Raw genomic sequence first — 23,785 nt, forward strand, 5'->3', positions numbered from 1 at the left:
CGGTCTCTATAATAATACCACACACACTCTCTTAAACATACAATTTAGAGCAAGTTAAACTTATGTTTAATCACAAAATAAGTCAAAAGTTAATTGACGATATGTGACTCTACCAGGGTTCTACTCAAAGTGCACTGTACTTCTTCGCAGGAGTTTACGCAGAGGCCTTACGAGGCTCGGAAAGTTATCAATGCCTTATCATTATAGGGCATCTATTGCACTTTCCTAAAGCAATTACAAGTTTGCCGAAACTAGTTGCTTGAAAACTACGTATTTTTTCCTGATGTTTTATAAAATACCTATCGGAGGTGGAACACACATTCTTCATAATTCGACCTTTGAAAAATAAGGGCCTTCATTTGCAGCAGGTGCAGAAATCGAAGAGATTGTAAGAGATTGTAATCTTTTAAAGATAAAAGAGAGTTTAATTATACTCTTTTTAAGATAAAAGAGAGTGCAAGTATACTCTTTTAAAGATAAAAGAGAGTTAACTATTCTCTTTGAAAGAGACATTTTGCGATTGCGCATTAAATGTTTTGACCAACTCAAAGGGAATTTTCTATGAGATTGATAAATTATTAAAAAACTGCCCTATAACTTTAAATAAAAGCATTATTTTGAAAGCGTTGTATTCAAGATGTGACTAGTTGAACCGAAGATTTGAGCGATTGAGCTAGTAAAATCGAATATTCAGAGGATAATGGGAATTTTTATTAAATTGTTTCGCTTAGCACTAGTAGTGGATAATTGTAAATCATTAAAAAAACGAATCTAACAGCAGATTTCCCAGTACACAGGCATCTGTTTATTAATTTATCATAGACCTACCCAATTATACCATGCTTTCAAAACCTAAAATGAGCTCTCTCGCTCGATTCTGTATCGAGAGTGCTGGCTATTGCTCTCTCGCATTTCAGAGAGAATGTAGCCGAGAGAGACTTCACCCTCAAAACATGAATCTCCCTCAAAACCAGAAAACTAGAAAAAATGTGGATGAAAACACTTTTGAGTGTTGATTTTTGTTCAATCGTTCTCGGGCCGAGGAAAAGGAAAGAACAGAATTCTGAGTTCAGAAAATTTCGTTGATTTCCCACAAAATGTTTACGAGCGGTTATTTCGCATCAAAGAAAAAATTGTTAAACTGCATTTAAACTAATGCCCGCCACTTATAAGTTTATTATTAGACAACGAACCACATTCGCGTGCGAAAGCCCAGAACTTTGAAATATCGATGACAAAACATATATAGTCAAACGATTTGTTTACGTGCGGTGTGGTGTGTGAACTGTGTAAGTGTGCCTGACCCAAAACCAAAGCGAAACTTCTCCAACACCCAATACAGAAACCAAAATGAAAAATACAACGGATTACCCTAGATTAGACCCAACCACAGCGGAAGGAGCCAGCGAAGAGCTGTACGCGAGGTTTATCTCCGCCCCGACGAGCAGCATGAGTACCGAAGCTATTGCTGAGCACATGCAACAGAATCAAATCACCTTCGAGATACCCAGCGCCCTCGATATGCGGCACATCGACACACTTAACTCGTTCAACGCCTTGCTCCAGCGGATCGGCAATGCCGCCGTCTCGAACAACGCCGCACCACCCTTTGGATGGACGCATAAAGGCATCATCAGCACCGAACAGCTCTCCAAGTCGGTGGTGCTGGACTTGGCCGATCTTCGGGACCGGGGCGAGGATAGCGGCGATCCGGCGGGTTGGTGGAATCACATCTTCAACGACGCCGATATGCTCGTGCTAATCAACTATCTGTGGATCGGAGTAATCATCTCCCTGGTGGTGCTATCCCTTGTCTTCATCCTATTCAGCTGCTACTTCTATCGAAAGTTCCGCACATGGAAGAAATGCAGTAAGTTCAGAAGCTATACCACATATACATATTCCAGTGTCCCATCAGCCTCCCTTTCCACGCCGCCATGGTCTTTACTCAAAAAGTTTCACAAAACGTTAGCTTATGACAATTATTCAGCGCGCTGAACAAAATAAAATGCAGGGAATGGTCCTAGTCACAGGACCAACCAGATGGACTCCGGGTTCTGTTATAATTTTAGATACACACATTTATTATTCCACAAAATTGGTGTGGCGCATATTTACAACGGGAGCAAACCACCAATAAAATTGTATGCCTAAGAGGGGTATTTGTCTTGTCATATGCCTATAAAAGAGGAATAATGAGCGTTGAGCAATAATGAGCAATATTTTATTGAAAGGAAGAGGGAACCTCAGTTCTTTATCAAAAAAGGGAATACTAACACATAAAGCATAGTGATTATTTCGGTGTAGTTAGAGGTGCGACTCGAAGTAGGAATAAAACAAAAAATAAAAAACATGTGTGGTAAAAAAAAACAAAATAACATATTTTATCTTTTGAGTAAGACTTTCCTGAATGTGTCACACTAATACTATACTAATACCAATATCAATCAACTAAGGCCACTAAAGCTAGATTACCACACGTTTATAAGAGTGTACATAAGTACAAATGTACATATCTTACCTACTCGCAAACATGCGAGTCATATGCTTAGGCACTTTACACATCCTTACTTAGACATACCCGTACCTACCTACCAAACAACATCAATATCTACCAAGCAACAGAACCAAACCCCAGCCGAAATAGAACGCAACAGGCGAAAGAGAAACCTTGAAAACCTACTCAACTAATAAGTTTCCAACTGAAGTGTCAAACTTTTTGCAGACTAATTTAGCCAAATGATTTATTTATGCCAGGAAAAAAGAGAAGATTTATCTTTTTTAATTATATTTCTGGCCTGGTTCCGCCTCTTGGCGGAAAGTTTGGTCATGTATTGGTCATGTCTCTTGGCATTAAAGCATGGCCAACTCACTGTCAAACTGTCAATTTTGTGCTAACGAGCCTTAAAAAGTTGTAGTTCCGAATACGACACGCGACTGAGCCGTAGGCGGAGGTGCGTTGGATGGGGATACGTAAAATATCAATTTGAGCGATAATTGTTTGCTAATTTGTTTCATTATTATTATTTTTTTATCTCTTCCATGAGGCACTGGGCACTAAAAACAACATCCATACATATTTAAATCTCTACAGTATATTCAGGTAGTACGTGTCATTTATAATTAAGCGACTGTTCGTAAGCTTGTCTCTTTTCTAACTTGTGTACGGTTAATGCCCTTATAAATAATTAACGAACCCTGAGCTTAAGAGTAGCTCTGGCCCAGTTACGAAGTTTCAGTCTTACACTTATTTATTAAACTGTTACACACTGACGAGGATCCAGGCATCCAGAATGTTAAAATGTAACAAGCATTTGTGGCACACACATAAATAGGACACATTTTCCGGTCATCCAGCATATCATTTCATCAGCTGCGATTTGATACGATGGATATCAATTCATGCAAAAATGTTTGGCCATCAAAAATTACAAGAACTGGATACTCTGCAAAATGCAAAAAACGAAGTTAAAACTAAAGCCAACTGACGTGCTTACTTGTTCATGATGCAAACACTGCAACATTTCGCCTCTTCTCTCACCATTCAGGTTTCTTTAGGTTTCTTTCTGGCCATCTGCAATGCTTAAAAGGGCACGAGACGCGCGGGATGGTGTATACACTTGCATAAAATATGAAGCCTGCAGAATTTGGATGTGTGTTCCACGCCTCTTGTCCAACCCTGAGTGTTCCCATACAGTTGGTTCATGGGGTTGGTCCGAAATCCAGTTCCGGAAAAAAACTCATGTACATATATATGTATGCTATACAGTTTCAAGAATTAATCAACAGCTGCTGCCACTGCTACTGTAACTGCTGACTGGTACTTCTCCAGTGCTGCCTTTTAATGTTGTAATTCGCAAATTTTTTTAGCAAGCTTAAACCTAGACAACCATAAAAGATAAAGTTTTATAACTTATACTTTATGGGGCGGAGACGTTTCCTTCTGTGTGTTACATAAATTCACTTTGTGCACAAATACAATATACCCTATTTACTCTCCGAGTACCAGGTATAAAGAGGCAGAAAAAAGCTATAGGACGATCACTCATTTATGTCTGTATGGAATTGAGCTTGCATTACTCGTATAATTCTGTGTATATGTGTAATAAAAAGCATGCCTTTTAATGTTGTAATTCGCAAATTTTTTTAGCAGGCTTAAACCTAGACAACCAAAAAAGATAAAGTTTTATAACTTATACTTTATGGGGCGGAGACGTTTCCTTCTGTGTGTTACATAAATTCACTTTGTGCACAAATACAATATACCCTATTTACTCTCCGAGTACCAGGTATAAAGAGGCAGAAAAAAGCTATAGGACGATCACTCATTTATGTCTGTATGTAATTGAGCTTGCATTACTCGTATAATTGTGTGTATATGTGTAATAAAAATCAAAGCTTCAAATGGAATTAAGCACTTACGATACATACATACATACCAAAAATAAATATGTGTGTATGTGTATGTACGTACGTAAATTCTAAAATTTAAATTAAAAAAATTATTTTTGTCTGAAAATGGCGAGTTTCCCAAACTTAATTTTATTTCGCTTAATTGTTAAATACAAACGACGCACACGCACTCATATGCAGCAGCCGTTTGGGCTTATAAAAATTAAATGATTTCTGTTGCATGCTTTCCTGGCCGAACGCCGAGCTTTTATTTTATTGCAGTCTTGTGTATTTTATTTAATTCCATTGTGCCACGCGCGCACTTCCGTCATAATATTGCGCAGTTTCCGTTGATGTTATTGTTTTTTCTGTGGCTGTCAGTCTGTTCTTATGGAACTTTGGCTGTCCTGGCATCCTCGCAGGCATTTCCGGTCAGCACAAATTTTTTTTTCTTTTTTCGTTTTTATACCCGGTACTCGAAGAGTAAATAGGGTATATTGTATTTGTACACAAAGTGAATTTATGTTTTTTCCGACCCCATAAAGTATATATATTCTTGATCAGCATCAATAGCCGAGTCGACTGAGCCATGTCTGTCTGTCCGTCCGTCTGTCCGTCCGTCTTGTTGAGCGCCTGGATCTCAGAGACCATAAAAGCTAGAGCCAGCAAATTTTGCATCCAGACTTCTGTATGCTCAAAAGAGCCACGCACCCTTCCGCCCCCGCAAAAGACCGAAAACCTCCCAAATTTTCGTAGGGAATGACCATATCTATCAGATCACCAAATTGGGATCCGATTGGATAATTATTATAGCAAGAATGAAGAAATTAATATGCAGTGGCTAACCCACCCCGCCCCGCAGCTTATATTTTTTTTCCACATTCTCTCATTCACACTCTGATTCTGCTGTGTGAGGCCACTTCCTTTGTTGTTGTAGATGTTGATGACAGATGAAGAAAAAATGTAAAATTTGACAAAACACCACTAAGGTGCAGATGTAGTACTGAGTGTCGGGTATAAAAGTTCTGACGCGTAAGAAGCGTGTCACACGTCCCTTCTCGTTTCTCATTACTTTCAACATGGATTTGATGATCAAGCGTATGCGCCTTTGCCCAAAATTTATAAACTTTGGCATGCATACACAGTGTAATAAGCCGCACCAGTGTCTGACCCGAAACTTTGAAACCTGATTAAGCCATAGAACCTTTTTAAGACCCAAACATAATCAACTTTACACCGACAAACTCAACTAACGAATACTATTTCTTATGCTCTGGCCATTGCAGATAAAGATATAAGTACACAGATCCATTCCGCCAACGATTCTTCCCACGGAGCAGGGTCTCACCTAGACAGCTGTGATGCTAGTCGCCTGCTCCTCCATCAGTCGCAACAGCCATCTGCTGCTAACAGCAATGAAGCTTCATTTTACGAAATCGAGTCCCCACCCTGCTATACAATTGCCACCGGGTTACCCAGCTATGATGAGGCTCTGCATCACCAGCCTCATCACTTTGCCTACGGCATGAAGTTTGTGTACCCCTGCCTGGCACCTGTGCATCATCATCATCACCATCATCCACGCACCACCTGCACACCCATTAGGGAGAAGACCAAACTGCAGCATCAGCAACTGAATAAGCTGCAAAAGTGCAAACTGTCAGCAGCAGCTGCCACGGAGGAGGACAAAACCTGCATCTCCATATCCGAGTCCGAAACGGCCATGCCTGCTGTTCGCATTAACATTCAGGATGAGGAGCAGTCTGAGCCGGAGCACAGGGATCTGGCTGTGGTGACAGCACAAAGTTTACTGCCAGCGGCTACTGCTGGCGATGAGTACGCCACATTGGTTGTTGTAGTTGCCTCGTGATTGCCCAGATAGTAGGCAGAGGAAGAGTACCGATTCGAGTCAGCGACTCGAGTCGTGGAGGGATCAGGAATAGCAGCAAATTGCTTAGTCACTTGTAAATACATGCGTCGTCTGATGCTAAAGATGTTTCTAACGTAGAGACATATAGCCTTATAAAATAATTATTAACCAAAATTCAATGTTTGCTATCTATACTCGTATAGACCCTCTCACAACATTGCCCCCTCAAAAGTATTTGTTATATTATTGTATTATGCAAGACTGAGTATTATTTAATTTATATATTACTGTATATTGTATTGAACCTAGTTGTATGACCATTAAACTTGACTGTGAAGAGAGAAAATATACAACACTTAATCGTAAAAACTTCGTGCTAACAATATTATAATTTTCTTTTAATTTCTTTGGGAGCTATTCAGCTCTGAAGTTGCCAGTCTACAACTTTTCAAACATCGTTGATCTGAAAATTGCATTGTAACCATGACTAGCCTCGATTTTTAGAAATTCATGTTTTACTTGGTCTGAGCAATTTTCCGATGACATTCGGGTACTTATGGACGGACGGGATAAGGTAAGAAGGAATGAAGTGAATCTGGGTGGAGTGCTGGTGGAGAAACGAGCAATGATGAATGGTTTGTCCTCTTAATGGAAATCATCCATTCATATTAAACGAGGAGGCGCATTCAAACGCGCCACTACTTTTATACCCGGTACTCAGTCAGTACGGTACTCAGTCAGTCGACAACGAGAAAGCATATGCTGAGTTGAGGCCATTTGCAACTGAATGCGACCAAGAATATTTATTGTGGTATATCGACCGCAAATCTAAAATACCCCTTTAACTCGAATATACCCCTTCGAGTACCGGGTATAATAATTATACTCATTACATAGAGTAAAGTCAAATGCTAACTGAAAAGTAGACACAACGAGAAGGGACGTGTGAGACGCTTCTTACGAGTCCCAACATTTATACCCGGCACTCAGTACTACATCTGCACCTTAGCGGTGTTTTGTCAAATTTTAAATCTTTTCTTCATCTGTCATCTACATCTACAACACTTATCATGCCAACACGCTCCGTTAGCTCGCCGCCCTTTCCTAGACCCACACAGAGGTAGCGCCCGCACACAAAAAAAACAAATATAAGCTGCGGGACGGGGTGGGTTAAAAGTCGGCAGAGGCAAAGGCAGGGGAACAGAAGTAGAGTGTGAATGAGAGAATGTGAAAAGAACAACAGAAGCTGAGGGACTGGGTGGGTTAAGCCACTGCAAATTAATTTCTTCATTCTGGCTATAATAATTATCCAATCGGATCCCAATTTGGTGATATGATAAATATGGTCATTCCCTACGAAAATTTGGGAGGTTTTCGGTCTTTTGCGGGGGCGGAAGGGGGCGTGGCTCTTTTTTTAAATACACTAGTAAGAGTGTGAGCATACAGAAGTCTGGATGCAAAATTTGCTGGCTCTAGCTTTTATGGTCTCTGAGATCCAGGCGCTCAACAAGACGGACGGACAGACGGACGGACAGACAGACATGGCTCAATCGACTCGGCTATTGATGCTGATCAAGAATATATATACTTTATGGGGTCGGAAACGTTTCCTTCTGTGTTACATACATTTACTTTGTGCACAAATACAATATACCCTATTTACTCTTCGAGTACCGGGTATAAAAATGATACCAGACAATTACATGCGTATGCAAATGGAACAAGAAATATACACAAACAAATCACTTTATTTACGATTTCTGGGTAGCTTTGCATTATATTGGCACATCCTAGACGCATGCAAACAAAAAGAACAACGGCAACCAAAAACACCAATAAGGAAATCGATGTTTTCCTGTGGGCATTGAGAAATGTGTATAGAATTTAAGCATGCTTTTGCATCTCTAAATATTGGAAGTGTATATATTAGTATATAAGTGTATTGCGGATATCAGACAGCTGCACTATGATAGGTTAGGTTACAGCGGCCGTCACGCTCTACATGAGCCTGACCCACGTAGTCCGGCGTCCTACCTCCTACGGCCTACATCCTTCGGTGTACCGTAGAAGCATCGTCCCTATTTCCTATTTCCTATCTTATCCTGATGCAAATATGAAGTTTGCTATCTTTCTGGGACAGATTGTGAACCGAGCAGCAGCAAACAGTTGTTCCACTGTTTGCTCCTCTTGCTCGTCTTAACAGCTGCGGCTGAAATCATTGTACGGGGCACCCAGCCTGTTCGCATGGGCGCCTATTCTATGGTCGGGTCATACGTCTTAAAGACATTCATTTGAGGATGGGAACAATGTATTGGGAGGAGATATTTTATAAATTGCTTTTAACAAAAAATTGAAATTTTAAAATAATTCTTTTCAATTGACACAATGTTCAATCAACCTTTTTCATCCGCTTATAGTGACTTAAGAGGGCATCATAGGTAGAACTTTCCTTATCGACTTCGATGTCAACCTTTAAGTGCGTACCATAACTTGTCTTCTTTCCCTTTCGTAAGAATTATCTCTTTACTTCCAAATGAACAGTCAGTTAATAGATCTCTTTTGGATTTAGATGTCCCATTTCCGGATCCCTTCTTTTAATTATTCAATTAATCACCGTGCTTTTTTATTTTTATTAGTTACTTTTTAAGGTTGGAAGAATTAAAATATGGGAATGTATACATATGTCTGACACTGACCCACACTATCTTTTAATGGTTCTGTGCGCCTTTTCTTTTCTTCACTGGTGTCACTATAACATGATTAATGATCATGATTGGATAGACCAGCAGGAGCTTTAAGTGCATCTTCGACATTACTTCCGCCTCTAAGTTTACTGCGAAAATGCCGCTCATCACAATCATCATCGGAATCATCACTCTTTGGTACATTTTGATAGCCACCCCGACCATAACTTGTTTGCTTCAGGTACGTGTCTTTATTTTGTACATTTTTGTTTCTTAAAGAAGAGGTATCCTGTGGAGTAGGGGTTTTTTTATGCTTTCGGATAATGTCCCCCACCCGAAACATTCGAGAGTCTTTCGACTCTACCCCAATTTTTCCCCGCATGTCCACACTCAATCGAGCTTCTTTTTGAATCTCTACCTAAATCCATATTTATATTTCCTCCTCCTTTGTTGTTCGAGTTCATGTATCTTCCTCTATGTGTTGGCTGGACAGTTACACCCTCCAATTGCTCCGACCGATTTTCTCGATTTCGATGCCAAGCGGTGTAGTCACCCCTACCTCTGGCACTGCCGGAACCTTTTTTTCGAGACTTGTCATTTTCTCTATCTTGATATTCCCAACTTTGATCAGTATAATCTTTATTTGAGTGATCTTTATTATCGTGTCTATATTGATAAGTCTTATAAGCTACGAAATATCATTCAATAGGAGTTTTTCTTAAGAGATATTTTAAAACTTACCTTTATCATAAAAGTGGTCGTCATCATTGTGAACATTTAAGTTGAAGGGTCTTACTGAAATTTCAGAAATTGGAACAATTAAGCTGCTGGCTATGTATTTATCTGTGGTGATGGGCCTATAGTGGATTTGATTATAGAATGTCAACCAGTAAATTATGAGAAAGTCATGGAACAGTATCAAAGATCCAAGAATAAAATCATTTAAACGCATTTCGGCAAAACGGTTTCCATGAATAGTCTGAGCATGGTACATAACAAACTAGCAGACTCTTATTTAGTAAAGAACAGGAGCTACAGGTGATCAACTTACAACTAGTATTGTGATGGTAATGGACAACTCCACAATCAAGAAGCTATATGGGAGTGTTCTCCATATTATCAGCAGGAACATTAGGAAGAAGACTGCGACAATCAGAAATATGAATGCAAATATAAACAAAACTGCTATATCCAGAGTGAGATCCATCTATTGTGATTGGTATCAGCTTAGAAAAAAGTGATCAAGTATACCCCTCTAGACCTCTTACTTTCTTAGGAAGAATTGCTCCTATAACTAGGAATAACCCAATCAGAAGAACGCACAGAAAAAAGAAGGACAGCATTTCCGCCCACCAACTGCGAGTGATCAAAGTAAACAAGGAGACGATCTGAAGCTCCACCTGAGATGGAAGGAAAGAGGGAGCCCTGCCATTAAATATCACAACCACTTACGATTAAAAATGCCATAAAGAAGTTCAAGCACATCGTAAAACGAAGCTTCTCAACGAAAATAAACATCATAAAAGCGCTAACGGACAGGGCAAAAGTCGCAAAGCTGATGTAATTAAGGTCCTGGAATATCCAGCGCAACTCTTTTCTGTGGAAAATAGTATGAAATCGATAGAGATCATGATTTGCTCTTACAAAAGGCAAAAAACTGTCCACTGGATAAGGGCCAAAGAAAACCAGACGCATAGCAGAATATATGTCTTCAAAGCAAACTTCCGTCGAGACTTCCGATAGCTGCGCAGATCGCTCGAGGCATACATAGCTATTTATCCCTGCGGCAGAAGTTGTTTCAGTCTGGGCCTGCGTATGTTTGTCTAAGCACGTCTGCGAATTTGTTCAAATGTACATAAATTAATGTTAAGCGAACAAATGAAAACAATTGAAACGAAAATGGAGTTATTATGAAATATTATAAATACATAGTCAAAGCCAACATGATACTGACGAATAATTAAGGTCAAAGGAACTTTAAATTTAATTGATATTTTTCCCTAATACCATTGATTCACAGGTTCAATGAAAATATTGTAAATGAACAATTAATTATATGAAAATGTATCGCCATCCTCTTCATAGCTACATTCAATGCACGTGACTCTTAGGAGAGTTTTCGATACTATTTGTGATCGCATTTACGGTCTCTCGATGAGTACCAATATCATCGCCGACTGTTCATTGCCAGGCTTCAGCATCGCCTACGCCTACGCTTACTTTCAGATGAGCCATTAGAATCGCAGGATTATTATCAGCTATAATGAGTTCCGTTATAGAAAACATACATACCTTCATACATATATTAACTTTCATCTCCGAAATCAGCAAAGTTCAGACGAACCGATTATTTTTTTCTACTCTCCGTGACCCAAGAGTTTTCTTCGGGAGTAAGTATGCATAGTTGATTTAACAATAAAAAGTCAACGAGTAGACAATTAGAAACTCTTGAAACACTATCAATGAGCATAGCGATCGCCCTTGATGGTCTGAGCATGAAGCATAACAAGTCAAAAATTATTTGGTTAGTATAAGGAAATCAACTAGACTGGGAGGATAACTCACGGAGAACACAAGTATAGAAAGGCTTATTTCAAAAAGTAGAAAGGCATATGGCAGCACTGTCGTTAAATGGAGATGCAATATTAAGAAATACACAGATACAAACAATATAATGAAGGTCAGTGTGAAAAAGTAGGACACGTGCGCGGTCAGATCCATCTGTAAGGGAATGACAGTCAATTGTAGTATCGGAGTTACTATATACATACATACATACCTGCTTAAGGAAAATGGTAGGTTACAGCCAATAATAAGGTAACGCATGAAGAAGCTCAAACAGTCACGGGCTAACAGAACTTAAATCGAATATGCAGACCCACCTATTGGTGAGTTGAGTTGGTTATGGTTGAGCGTATACCACTGCGACTTTACTTGTTCGACCAACTCACGATGACAAAGGCCACAATATGGTTGAAAATTGTAATGTGCCGCACTTGCGCGACCAGCACAAAACGAACGAGTAGGGATGTGTGAGACGCTTCTTACGCGTCACAACTTTTATACCCGACACTCAGTACAACATCTGCACCTTAGCGGTTATTTGTCAAATTTTAAATATTTTCTTCATCTGTCATCTACATCAGCAACACTACTCACACCAACACGCTCCTTTAGCTCGCCGCCCTTCCCTAGACCCACACACTGAAGAGTCAGAGGCAGAGATGTGTCTGCGCGAAGCAGAGTGTGAATGAGAGAATATGCAAACAACAAATATAAGCTGCGGGACGGGGTGGGTTTAGCCACTGGATATTAATTTCTCCATTGTGGCTATAATAATGATCCAATCAGATCACAAAAGTGATCTGTTAGATATGGTCATTCCCTACAGAATGGCGTTGTTAGCTTTCTTTTATCTTCAAAATTGTGTCTGTGGGAGATTTTCGCGCTTTGCGGGGGCGGAAGGGGGCGGGAAACATTTTTAAAATACACTTGTAGCAGTGTGAGCATACAGAAGCCTGGATGCAAAACAAGGTTGCCCTATTTCTTATGGTCTCTGAGTACTAGGCGGTCATAAGGACGGACAGACGGACGGTGGGGCGGATGGACGGACAGACAGACATGGCTCAATCCACTCGGCTAATGATGCTGATCAAGAATATATATATACTCTATGAGGTCGGAAACGTTTCCTTCTGTGCGTTACATACATCCCGTATTCCTCTCAAATACAATATACCCTTTACTCTTCGAATACCGGGTATAAAAATTTGCCTGAACAAGGCTTTCCTGATCAAGACTTTCCTGATCACAGTTTCGCCAATGTAATAAAAATTTGCAGAAAAAAATATATGTTGACTCATATTATATATAAAGTGGCTTCGATTTGATTAACAAGCAAGTTTTTACACTCAGCGCCATTTTTAACGATCCTTGCTAAGAGTGCTCAACTCAATGAAGTTGTCCGTTTCGGCCAAATCCCCTTTTTTTAAAGAAAAGTATTCGGTAAAGCTAAGAGACTTGTTCATTTACAAACAGATTAACGAACATCGCTAAATCGACTACGGTGTGATATCGGCTTTGTTGGGTAAACCTTCGAAGCAGGGTGACAGGTGACAGAGAAAAAATAGACTCGAAACATGTTTAAATACACAAATATCAGTATAAACTCAGTATAGTCGTGAACACTTGGTGCGTGTGAGCAACAAAGATCATGACTGCGCCATTCACAATCAGATACTAAGATGAGCGTGTCTCCAACTCATTTCGAGACCATTTGCTCTTCCAAATTGTGGCCAGAGCACCTGGTTGTGAAAGAGTTTAAGGCTAAGAGAAAAATAGGCCCCCCATAACTCTTCCTAGGAGTGAGACCAGTGGTCCTTCCTCCTCTGCTCCATCCACCTCTTCCCACAGCAATTCCTTGCAGTCAAAAAACTAACATCCCTCTTTGTAGCCTATCAAAATGCTCGCGGCTTACGTAGTAAACTGAGCACTCTTTTTATGGATAGTTTCACATTTTCATCCCATGTTATTGTGTTTACCGAAACCTGGTTAAAGCCGGACATTCTTAGTTCCGAAGTTTTGGCAGATCGGTACACAATTTATAGGAATGATCGTTCGTCTCGACGTGGAGGAGTGGTTATGTTTGCAGTAAACTCTTACTTTACGTCGGAACTTTTCATAGTCCAGGTCTCACAAGACCTGGAATTCGTCTTTGTTAGACTGATTCTTCCCGGCCAGTCTATTTATGTCACTTGCTCGTATATTCCACCGACTTCGGAAGTATTAATATACGAGCAGCACTTGGCCGCCTTAAAAACTGTTTCTTCCTTGCTATCTGATAAAGACCATTTAATAGTTCTTGGGGATTTCAACCTGCCAGGTACTGTCTGGTCTTCGGTTAACGAGTCAAACAACCTTGTGCCCATGTCACGACATGAGTTTATTGATGGCTTATTAGACCTGTCCCTGTCTCAAGTCAACCATGTAAGAAACTCCTCGATTGTTCGATTGCTTGATCTGTGCTTTGTCTCGGATCTGACCGTAGCGTTGTTAACACGAGCACTCCCGCTCACTATACCTGAAGACTGCTATCATCCTACTTTCGAAGTTTCGGTAGATATTGGACCACTGTATCGGATCGTGCGGGTAGGCTATCTGAACGCTTCCGCTGCTTTCGTAAAGCCGAGTTTTCGAAGCTCAATAACAGAATTAGACATTTTGATTGTGCACTGAGGAACAAACACTTTTTAAAATGTAGTTGACACAATTTTTGACAAGTGTGTCCCACTTTCATGTCCGACTAGATCTGCGAAACCTCATTGGTTCACCAAAGAGCTATCCAGTCTAAAGAACCTAAAATCAAGACTATTTAAAAAATCTCAAGGAGTTGGATCTCCCTCTTCTCTTTTTAATTACTTAATAGCTCGGTCAAATTTCACTGTTCTTAATGCTCAATGCTATAGGAACTACCTCCTTCGATGCAGGATACGTTTTTCACAGGACCCTAAACAGTTTACAGCTTTGTAAACAGTAAGCGTAGAACGTCCGCACATCCATCCTCGCTATCATTTCTGAATATGTCGGCAAACAATGATCAGGCAATTGCCGATCATTTTGCACAATTTTTTCAAGCCACCTATTCCCAGGAAAGCTACCCAGGTCATATGTATCCATATAGTTTACCAAGGTCGAATGGCGTTTTCTGCCCTTTGTTTAATGAAGGCTCCTTACTTCATGAACCTCAATTAGTTAAGCCGGTATTTTCACCGGGCCCTGACGGAGTTCCCGGCTGTGTACTCAGGTACTGGGCCGAGTCTCTGTACGGACCTTTGCTTAAACTATTCACTCAATCCATCCATTCTTCTAGCTTACCCCCCATCTGGAATGAATCCTTTATAATTCCTCTCCATTAGAAAGGTAGCAAGTCTGACGCTAAGAACTATAGAGGTATATCTAAGTTATCCGCTATTCCTAAAATGTTCGAGAAACTTTTAACTCCGCACTTGCAGCATCTCTGCAAATCACTTATATTTCCAGCTCAGCACGGATTTATACGACGACGTTCAACAACCACTAATCTTTTAGAGTTAACCTTCTTTGTCATTAAAGGATTCCAAGGTAACTTGCAGACGGATGTTATTTACACTGACTTCATTAAGGCATTCGATTCTGTAAACCTTTCTCTTCTTGCACAAAAGCTCTACCTTCTAGGGTCTCCGCCCAATCTGTTTAGATGGATTTCTAGCTACCTGTGTTCTAGGTCTCAAAGGGTCCTTTTCAAAAACTCCTTATCTTTACCTGTTATGGTTACTTCCCGTGTACCACAGGGTACCCATTTAGGCCCCTTACTTTTCACACTCTTTATTAATGACCTGCCTTCTGTATTAACAAATTCTCGAGTACTTATGTATGCGGATGATGTTAAGCTCGGCGTCCAGTATAAGGCCATTTCATTTCACTATTCCTTGCAATCTGATCTCAGTAGCTTTCAGTCATGGTGTTGTGCAAATATGTTACAACTTAATGCCTCGAAGTGCAATGTAATGACTTTTTATCGCTTCAGCCCCTTCCTGGCTCCTTATACCCTCACCCCAGTTCTCTTGAGAGAATTACATTGGTTGATGATCTAGGTGTTAAGCTAGACCCCAAGTTAAAGTTTTCTGAGCACATTTCTACCATGGTAAATAAAGCCATGGGTGTGCTTGGGTTTATAAAGAGGTGGTCAAAGGAATTTGATGACCCCTCGCTTGTTCGTCCGATTTTAGAATACATCTGATGTGTATGGTGCCCTCAGTACAACATACATCAGGACCGTATTGTATTAGTACAGAACAACTTTTTATTATTTGCCCTACGGGGCCTCAACTGGGATGCAACTGTGAGACTGCCATCCTACCGTAGTAGACTTCTTTTAATAAATCTTCCATCCTTAGTTAGTCGTAGAAAAATTCTTGGTGTAATTTGTATGCACAACTTGATCAAGGGGGATGTAGACCGCCCTGACTTGTTGAGCCGCATAAACTTTACGATTCCCAATTAGACCCACTAGAAACTATATTCCTTTGTTCCTTCCACTGTGCAGATCGAATTATGCCTTGCACGAACCCGTTAGGGTCTTATGCTTGGATTATAATTCCCTCTATCACATTATATCCTCGACTAACACCTTTCCTCTTCTTAGATCTCGTATACTAGCCTACCTCTCCCGTAGCTAGTTTCCTTTTAGCTTTGTCTGGTTTCTGACTTTGATAGTTTTGCTTGCTTAGCTATACTTGCTCTAGTTTAGTTGTGTTTAGTTCTAATTTTCCTCGAATAGTAGCCTAACATCTATCTTTCCTGCATGCTCGCGACCGGTTCGGTTAATCGCGATGCACGTCATGCGGCATCGCCCCTCGGTCGGTTGGGCGGGAGGAGGGCTGCGTTCTGCTGGGTTCCGCCCGTAACAGGCTTTGTCTTGGTGTCGCATGGGCCACTTTATGGTGCAGTCATTGCATATCAACGTGCAGAACAAAAATCAGTCGAGCTCTGATTACGAGAAAACATTTATTTACGACGCTGACTTCACTGACGTGTCTACTCTGCTCTGCGTCAGCCATACAAATTTTACGCTTTATCCGAATTTGCGGCAGCCCAGGAGGAGCCAGAAATCAGCAACCAGCTTGCAGCTGAGATATGCAAGAATGCGATGTGTACATTCTTCCTGGACCTATAAAATCAAGGCGAAGGAAAAGGCGGTGATGACGTTTTACATCCGCACTGCAGTGGAAGCGTTGCACTGCGGTGCTGCTGGTGTAATATATTTTACTAACTCTACCTACAGGAAAAGGATTGGAGGGAAATCACGCCACTTACGTTCGACTGATGAAATTTTAAGCAGCATTTTCCTGATTATATTTTGTCACAATGTCACAGGGTTATTAATGAAATAGTTTCGGCATTTTAAAACAAAAAATACTGCACTGCCGCATTTCTTGATGTTCAACAAGCGTTCGATCGAGTCTGGCACAAAGGTTTGTTGTACTAGCTACCTGATCCGTACTATTTATTATTCAAATCATATCTGGCTAAAAGATGCTTTTACGTGCAGCAGAAAACGGATACTTCATCACTACTTCTCATCAACGCAGGCGTCATACAAGGAAGCGTATTGGGACCAACTCTATACACCCTATATACGACCGACATGCCAGTTACAAACAACTGCACTGATACAGCCGTTTTAGCCACAAGCACATCTATAAATAAAGCTCCATAACTCCTGCAGAGTGAGCTAAGCCTAATTGAAGACTGGTTCCTTCGATGGAAAATTAGAATCAACTCCCTGAAATCCGTCTAAATAACGTTTTCATTAAGATCAGGTACAAAGTACCTGTGTGAAGTATCTCGGCTTGCATCTCGACCGCAAATTAACATACAAAAACCACATTAAAGCAAACAACAACAAATTAGACTTAAAACACAAAAAATGTCCTGGTTGATAAGTCGAAAATCAGAAACCACTTAGGAAAACAAAATTCGCCTCTACAAATCCATACTGAAGCCTGTTTGTACCTACGCTATACAGTTCTGGGGGACTGCTAGCAACTCAAATATTGAGATACTTCAGCGTTACCAATCAAAAACTTTGCGACACATTGTCAATGCTCCGTTTTACATATCTAATGCAAATATCCACAAAGATCTTAATATTCCAACCATTAAAGAAGAAATAAAGAAAACTAGTAAGAAAAACATCGCCAGACTCCACAACCACGAAAATAATTTAGCCTTAAGTCTATAAGACAATGCCTTAACAGTAAGAAGAATGAAAAGATACCGCATTCTCGATCTCCCCGATAGATAAATCCAACAAACTGAAAGATGTTATTTATAATAGCAGGGCTCATTGGAAAACTGATATTTCTGTTAATTTAATATTAATTATACAATTTCCTTATTGTTTAAACAAACAGATAAATATAAAAAAAGAGAGAGGCAAAAAAACCAAAAGGAACGTGTGAGATGCTTCTTACGCGTCACAACTTTTATACCCGGCACTCAGGACTACATCTGCACCTTAGCGGTGTTTTGTCAAATTTTAAATTTTTTCTTGAACTGTCATCTACATCTACAACACTTCTCACACTAACACGTTCCTTTAGCTCGCCGCCCTCGCTTCCCTAGATCAACGCACTGCAGACTCGCGGCAGAGGCAGAGGCAGCGCCCGCACACAAAAACAAAAAAACAAATATAAGCTGCGTGACGGGGTGGGTCAAAAGTCGGAAGAGACAGCGGTAGGGGCTATAATAATGATCCGATCGGATCCCAATTTGGTGATCTGATAGATATGTTTTGGAGGTTTTCGCCTTTTTGTGGTGGCGGAAGGGGGCAGGGCTGATTTTTTAAATACACTGGTTTCAGTGTGAGCATACAGCAGTCTGGAGCCAAAATTTTGTGGCTCTAGGTCTTATAGTCTCTGAGAACTAGCCGACAAACAAGACGGACGGACGGACAGACAGACATGGCTCTATCGACTCGGCTATTGATGCTGATCAAGAATATATATACTTTATGGGGGTCGGAAACGCTTCCTTCTGTGCGTTACATACTTCCCGTATTCCCCACAAATACAATATACCCTTTACTCTTCGAATACCGGGTATAAAAATTTGTCTGAACAAGGCTTTCCTGATCAAGACTTTCCTGATCACAGTTTCGCCAATGTAATAAAAATTTGCAGAAAAAATATATGTTGACTCATACTCATACGCCACTTTTAACGATCCTTGCTGAGAGTGCTCAAGAGAGTGTCCGTTCCGTCCATTTCCCCTTTTTTAAAGAAAAGTATTCGTTAAAGCTAAGAGACTTGTTCATTTACAAACAGATTAACGAACATCGCTAAATCGACTACGGTGTGATATCGGCTTTGTTGGGTAAACCTTCGAAGCAGGGTGACAGGTGACAGAGAAAAAATAGACTCGAAACATGTTTAAATACACAAATATCAGTATAAACTCAGTATAGTCGTGAACACTTGGTGCGTGTGAGCAACAAAGATCATGACTGCGCCATTCACAATCAGATACTAAGATGAGCGTGTCTCCAACTCATTTCGAGACAAAATTGCAAAATTTGTTGGCTCTAGCTTTTATAGTCTCTGAGAACTAGCCGACAAACAAGACGGACGGACGGACAGACAGACATGGATCAATCGACTCGGCTATTGGTGCTGATCAAGAATATATGTACTTTATGGGGTCGGAAACGCTTCCCTCTGTGCGTTACATACAACCGTTATTCCACACAAATACAATATACCCTATTTACTCTTCAAGTACCGGGTATACAAAAAATATTTTCCATTGAGTTATATTGAGTCAACCAAATACAAAATGAAAAGCTAGCTCTTTTTAATTTTTTTTTTTAAGTTTGTTGTAGTTTAATTTAGCTAAGTGTAAAGCGCAGACTCTGAGGTTTCGAAATTATGCATTGTCAGATGACAAAATATGATAAATGAAAGAATATCGCAGAATCTTGGACTTACGCCGACACATTAGTTGAAGCACACGCGGACCACACGTAGTCTATAAAAACATATGTATGTAAACTGCTGATAAGTTCTTAATGGACCAGAGGCCGTAGATAAAACATTCAAGAAAAGGACAAATCATATGTCGCGGGATTATCAAACACAATTTACAAGAAATTATAGCACTAGTGCCGGGAAGATATACTTTTACTTTTCGTTAGCTGCTTCGTCAACGAAATATAGCGCTAGCTGATAAGCTGCTCCAGTAAATAAAATGAGCTGGTCGGACAGTGTGAGTCAGCTTCGTTGACCTGGCACTCTAGTGACAGTCCCACAATCAGACCAAAGACTAGCTCCTTCGTCCAGAGACTCTATCAATTTTACGACTTCCTCTTGCATTGAGTCTGAGCCTGAGTCTAAGGGATCTTGTTATCTGTGGACCACCAACTAGCTGCAATTAGATTTATTTTCCAATTCGTCGATTTGTGGCTCTTTGTCTGAGTTAATTAATATTTATGGCTAAAACCTGTTGTTCCTCGATTCTTTCTTTATATTCTCTCCAGTTAAAATATGAAAACACTGGTGGTCTTTGGTGTGGTTTTTTCATCATTACACACTACAAGTTTTTCATTCTGGCCATAATAATGATCTCAATTCAGTGATCTGATAGATATGGTCATTCCCTACGGAATGGTATTTTTACTTTTCTCTTATCTTTACAAATGTGGCGGAGGGAGCGGAGTGAAAATTTGAAATACACAATACAGACAGGCACAAACAGGCATGCTGAATAAAAATATATGTACTTTATAGGGTCGGAAACTTTTCCTTCTGAGCGTTACGCGCATAAAAATAATATGAGATGCGTATTTTCAATGTATCCAAAGCGTTCAAACATTTTTCAACTTATGTCACCTCTTTCCGGCTGAGGGACCTCTCGCGATGGTTATAATTAAAAGGGTTGAGCGCTGATTCGTGGATTATCAAACAATTTATATGTTCTAGATCTAATATTTGCAATTTCTTAACCTGAATTATATATTTTAAATATTTTACCTGTGTCTGTGTCTAAAAAAATAAAAGTAGTAATAAAAGTCGTCAAAAGCGACTCACAACGTCCCCCCTCGCTTTAAGTGGAAAGTAGACATCAGGTTGCTGAAAAATGGCAAGGCCACATAGCTGTGCTTCAATCCATTTCACATTTCGCTTAATTCAAGAGCCCGGGCTCTTCTTCACTTGCTCTTTTATTAGATGCAGTGTCGTTGTAAATCGTTTAATTGGATTTGGATCCGCTGTCTGTAGTATGGCTTTTTCTCTTGCTATCTGCCATATCGCTTCAGGCCGTGGACTTGCCTCAGTACCATAAATGCGTGGCATTATACATTGGTTCTGTTATTTTACGAATATAATTTTTGTAGATGATGCAGTACGCTCACGGTCTATGTTTACGGAATTATGCAAAACAGATTTAATTAGAGTATTCACGGATGACTGTATACCATTAAAACTTTGTACAAACGTCAACGATACTGTTAAAAAAAAAATTATTTTCACTTATTTCTCCACTCTAATTGAGTGCATAAGTAATTTCAATCAAATTCGCTGGTCCTTGGTCAAATCCCAAAATGCGTGTAATACCCATAGAATTAACCCATGGAACCAACCACGTTGAGGTCTTATCAGAGGACATTTTAGAGAAAAGGAATTGGGTCCTGCAATCAAGGCAGGTGATTCTTGCTTGTGTGTAAAAAATGAGCGTAAGAAGCGTGTGTCTGGGCACACTGCAAGCACGTGGGGAACATAACCTCTACGCCAGGTAAGTATTGGAGCAAAGCTGTAACAAGTTACATATTACCCTTGTAAAGGCGGGTGGCCAAATAATTCCCCTCTACCTAAGGGTAGAGCGGTAACTTAAAACCTCAAAAAAAAAAAAAAAAAAAAAAATGAGCGTGTGCTTTTATTTCCGATTTTGTATACAACGCAATGATAACCAAAAGTAAATCCACTGGAAAGGAAAATATTATAAATTAATAAAATAAAGTTACAATCCAATACATTTGTTATGACAAAATTATAAGAGCCAAATATCCCGGACGAGGGCGGAGCTCGAAACAGAAAAGGTGCAGTGATGACGTGCATCTGGCCACAGCCAGATAAATTACGTTAACACCTTTCACATCATTTGTAAATAACACCCAGTGCGCGATGCGGGTTTTCTGATAAGCAGAAATCGAAGCGAGTACACGCAGATTAGCAGTGTGTTTAATAGATCAAAATTCGTTTTTTTCACAAGTAATATAATTGTGCATGCAAGACTTGACTGTTGTCATTTTTTTCAGATACAAAATTATTTGTTGTGGTTTTTTACATATATATGTACTCTTATTCCCATTTACCTATGGTTTTATTGGCCTACGTGTGTCGGGTCTATGTTGAGTCTGACACCTTAACTCCTTAACTCCTTGACGTAGAAAAACTATGGATTCATTTAACTCTTGAATATATAAAATCCCACCTGTTTTTGATAAATGCATTTGCATAGGTATTTAGAATATACATATTTTTGTACATACATATGTATGTATCTAGCATATTTGTTGTATTTATTAGTAAGTAATTTAGTTTCAACAACGGATCGGGGGTAAGATCAATAATAATTTCAGATATCTAATGGAACTACTTTTTCTGTAAGCGTAGGTTATGAATAAATCATATCAGCTACATAATGCCAGCAATTGGGGTGATTAAGGGAAACTGATCGGATTCCTCATACTGTTCAATGAAATGTTGTGTGGAGAAAATTTAGACCGATTAACCATAAAATAAACCAAAATCTGGAAGCCATTTATGAGAAAAGGGTAGGAAAAATACAATGTACGTACATATATGACAATAAAATAAAATAAAATCAAAAGTAACTTACCAGGAAGCCGACCGGCCAAGCGCAACGAACTTGACGCTCAAACGCGCTCAAGATAATCAGTCGGAAAACCCTTAAACAAATAAAGTAAAATCCAAGTAACGACAACGGCGGAAGGTGCACAACTTCTGGAGAGCTCATCGTGCGATTGTGTGTATCTGTGGACGGAGTGATGTGTATATAAACATTACAGCTGCGGTTCATTGACACTAAATTGGTGGGTCGGCTGTAGAGTGCAGTTGAAAGTTATAGGATAATTAAATGTAGGCTTAACTAGAAAGGAAAAGTTTTGCGCCCGCTTAAGTCTTGGTTTTTTCTAGCTCTATACACAACCGCGTTTTTAATTGTGCATGGTAAAAGGCTCACTCAATTGTGCACTTAATGCTGAACACATGAAAACAAACGGCGACATCATAAGGTATACAAATGTACATAACACGACAAAGCGACTTGCCTTAACATAAGAATGGGAAAGGATAGCGTTTCACAGTTGTGAAACGCAGTTGTTGTTCCATTGTTGCTTTTGACGGTTCGCCCCTTGCCCCTTGGCTGCCCAACAGTATGTCTTCCTTGCGCCTTGCTGAGCTTCAAAAATAAAGAGAAGATGGGAAGCTGACGCCGTTGAAAGAAGAGAACAAGTGCTTCTTGTTGCCCGGCTGGAAAACATGATTTCAACACCCACTTGTGGCTCTTGGATGCGATTCAAAATGTATTCAAGGAACAGATCTGTTGCTAATTAGTCAATTTGGGTACTCAGTACTAAATATGTACTTTAGATCAGTATCTGTACCTGTACTTAGCAAGTCGGGCCGGCTTACATATACATACAACTTGATCAAGGGGGATGAGACAGCCCTGACTTGCTGAGCCGCATAAACTTTACGATTCCCATTGGACCCACTAGAAACTTTATTCTTTTGTTTCTTCCACTATGTAGATCGAATTATGCCTCACACGAACCCTTTAGGGTTTTATGCTTGGAATTTAATTCCCTCTACCACATTATATCCTTAACTAACTCCCTTCGTCTTCCTAAATCTCTTGTACTAGCCTACCTCTCCCGTAGCTAGTTTCATTTTAGTTTTGTCTTGTTTCTGATTTTGGTAATTTTTGCTTGCTTAGCTATACTTGCTCTAGTTTAGTTGTGTTTAGATCTTATTTTCCTCGAATATTAGCCTAACATCTATATTTATTGCATGCTCGCAACCGGTTCGGCTAATCGCGACGCGCGTCATGCGGCAGCGCCCCTCGGTCGGTTGGGCTGGAGGACAAATATACTAAACTCGTTTCAAAATCGTAGGAAGAGAATGCCACACCAGTCATGTTATAAGAATTTGTTATGCTTTAAAAATCGAAATTAGTTTTATTTACTTATTTTTTATTTACCTATAAAACAAAGTTGTATTCC

The 23,785-nt window shown here is 39.9% G+C and overlaps 2 protein-coding genes across 4 annotated transcripts; one reads left to right on the top strand and one right to left on the bottom strand.

The window, feature by feature from the left end:
* The first annotated feature begins 831 nt into the window (after positions 1-831).
* On the top strand, positions 832-6,614 carry LOC117591263 (protein commissureless 1). Of its 2 annotated transcripts, XM_034284453.1 has the most exons (3): positions 836-1,289; positions 1,377-1,870; positions 5,679-6,612. In XM_034284453.1, exons 2-3 carry the CDS (start codon positions 1,450-1,452, stop codon positions 6,260-6,262), a joined length of 1,005 nt encoding a protein of 334 aa, XP_034140344.1. In that variant the 5' UTR covers positions 836-1,289; positions 1,377-1,449; the 3' UTR covers positions 6,263-6,612. The 2 variants fall into 2 exon arrangements, with proteins under 2 accessions (XP_034140343.1, XP_034140344.1); XM_034284452.1 differs by having other exon boundaries at positions 832-1,870; positions 5,679-6,614.
* A 2,258-nt stretch (positions 6,615-8,872) lies between these two features.
* LOC117591249 lies at positions 8,873-10,828 on the bottom strand. 2 transcript variants are annotated; one of them, XM_034284432.1, is made up of 6 exons: positions 10,591-10,828; positions 10,399-10,543; positions 10,215-10,346; positions 9,998-10,153; positions 9,688-9,946; positions 8,873-9,634 (listed from the first exon to the last, which is right to left on the bottom strand). In XM_034284432.1, exons 1-6 carry the CDS (start codon positions 10,713-10,715, stop codon positions 9,255-9,257), a joined length of 1,197 nt encoding a protein of 398 aa, XP_034140323.1. In that variant the 5' UTR covers positions 10,716-10,828; the 3' UTR covers positions 8,873-9,254. The 2 variants fall into 2 exon arrangements, with proteins under 2 accessions (XP_034140323.1, XP_034140324.1); XM_034284433.1 differs by lacking the exons at positions 8,873-9,634; positions 9,688-9,946; positions 9,998-10,153 and having other exon boundaries at positions 10,208-10,240; positions 10,300-10,346; positions 10,591-10,825.
* Positions 10,829-23,785: the final 12,957 nt, after the last annotated feature.

The sequence above is a fragment of the Drosophila guanche genome, unplaced genomic scaffold (assembly GCF_900245975.1).
Source record: "Drosophila guanche unplaced genomic scaffold, DGUA_6, whole genome shotgun sequence".
In the NCBI taxonomy this organism is placed as follows: Eukaryota; Metazoa; Arthropoda; class Insecta; order Diptera; family Drosophilidae; genus Drosophila; species Drosophila guanche.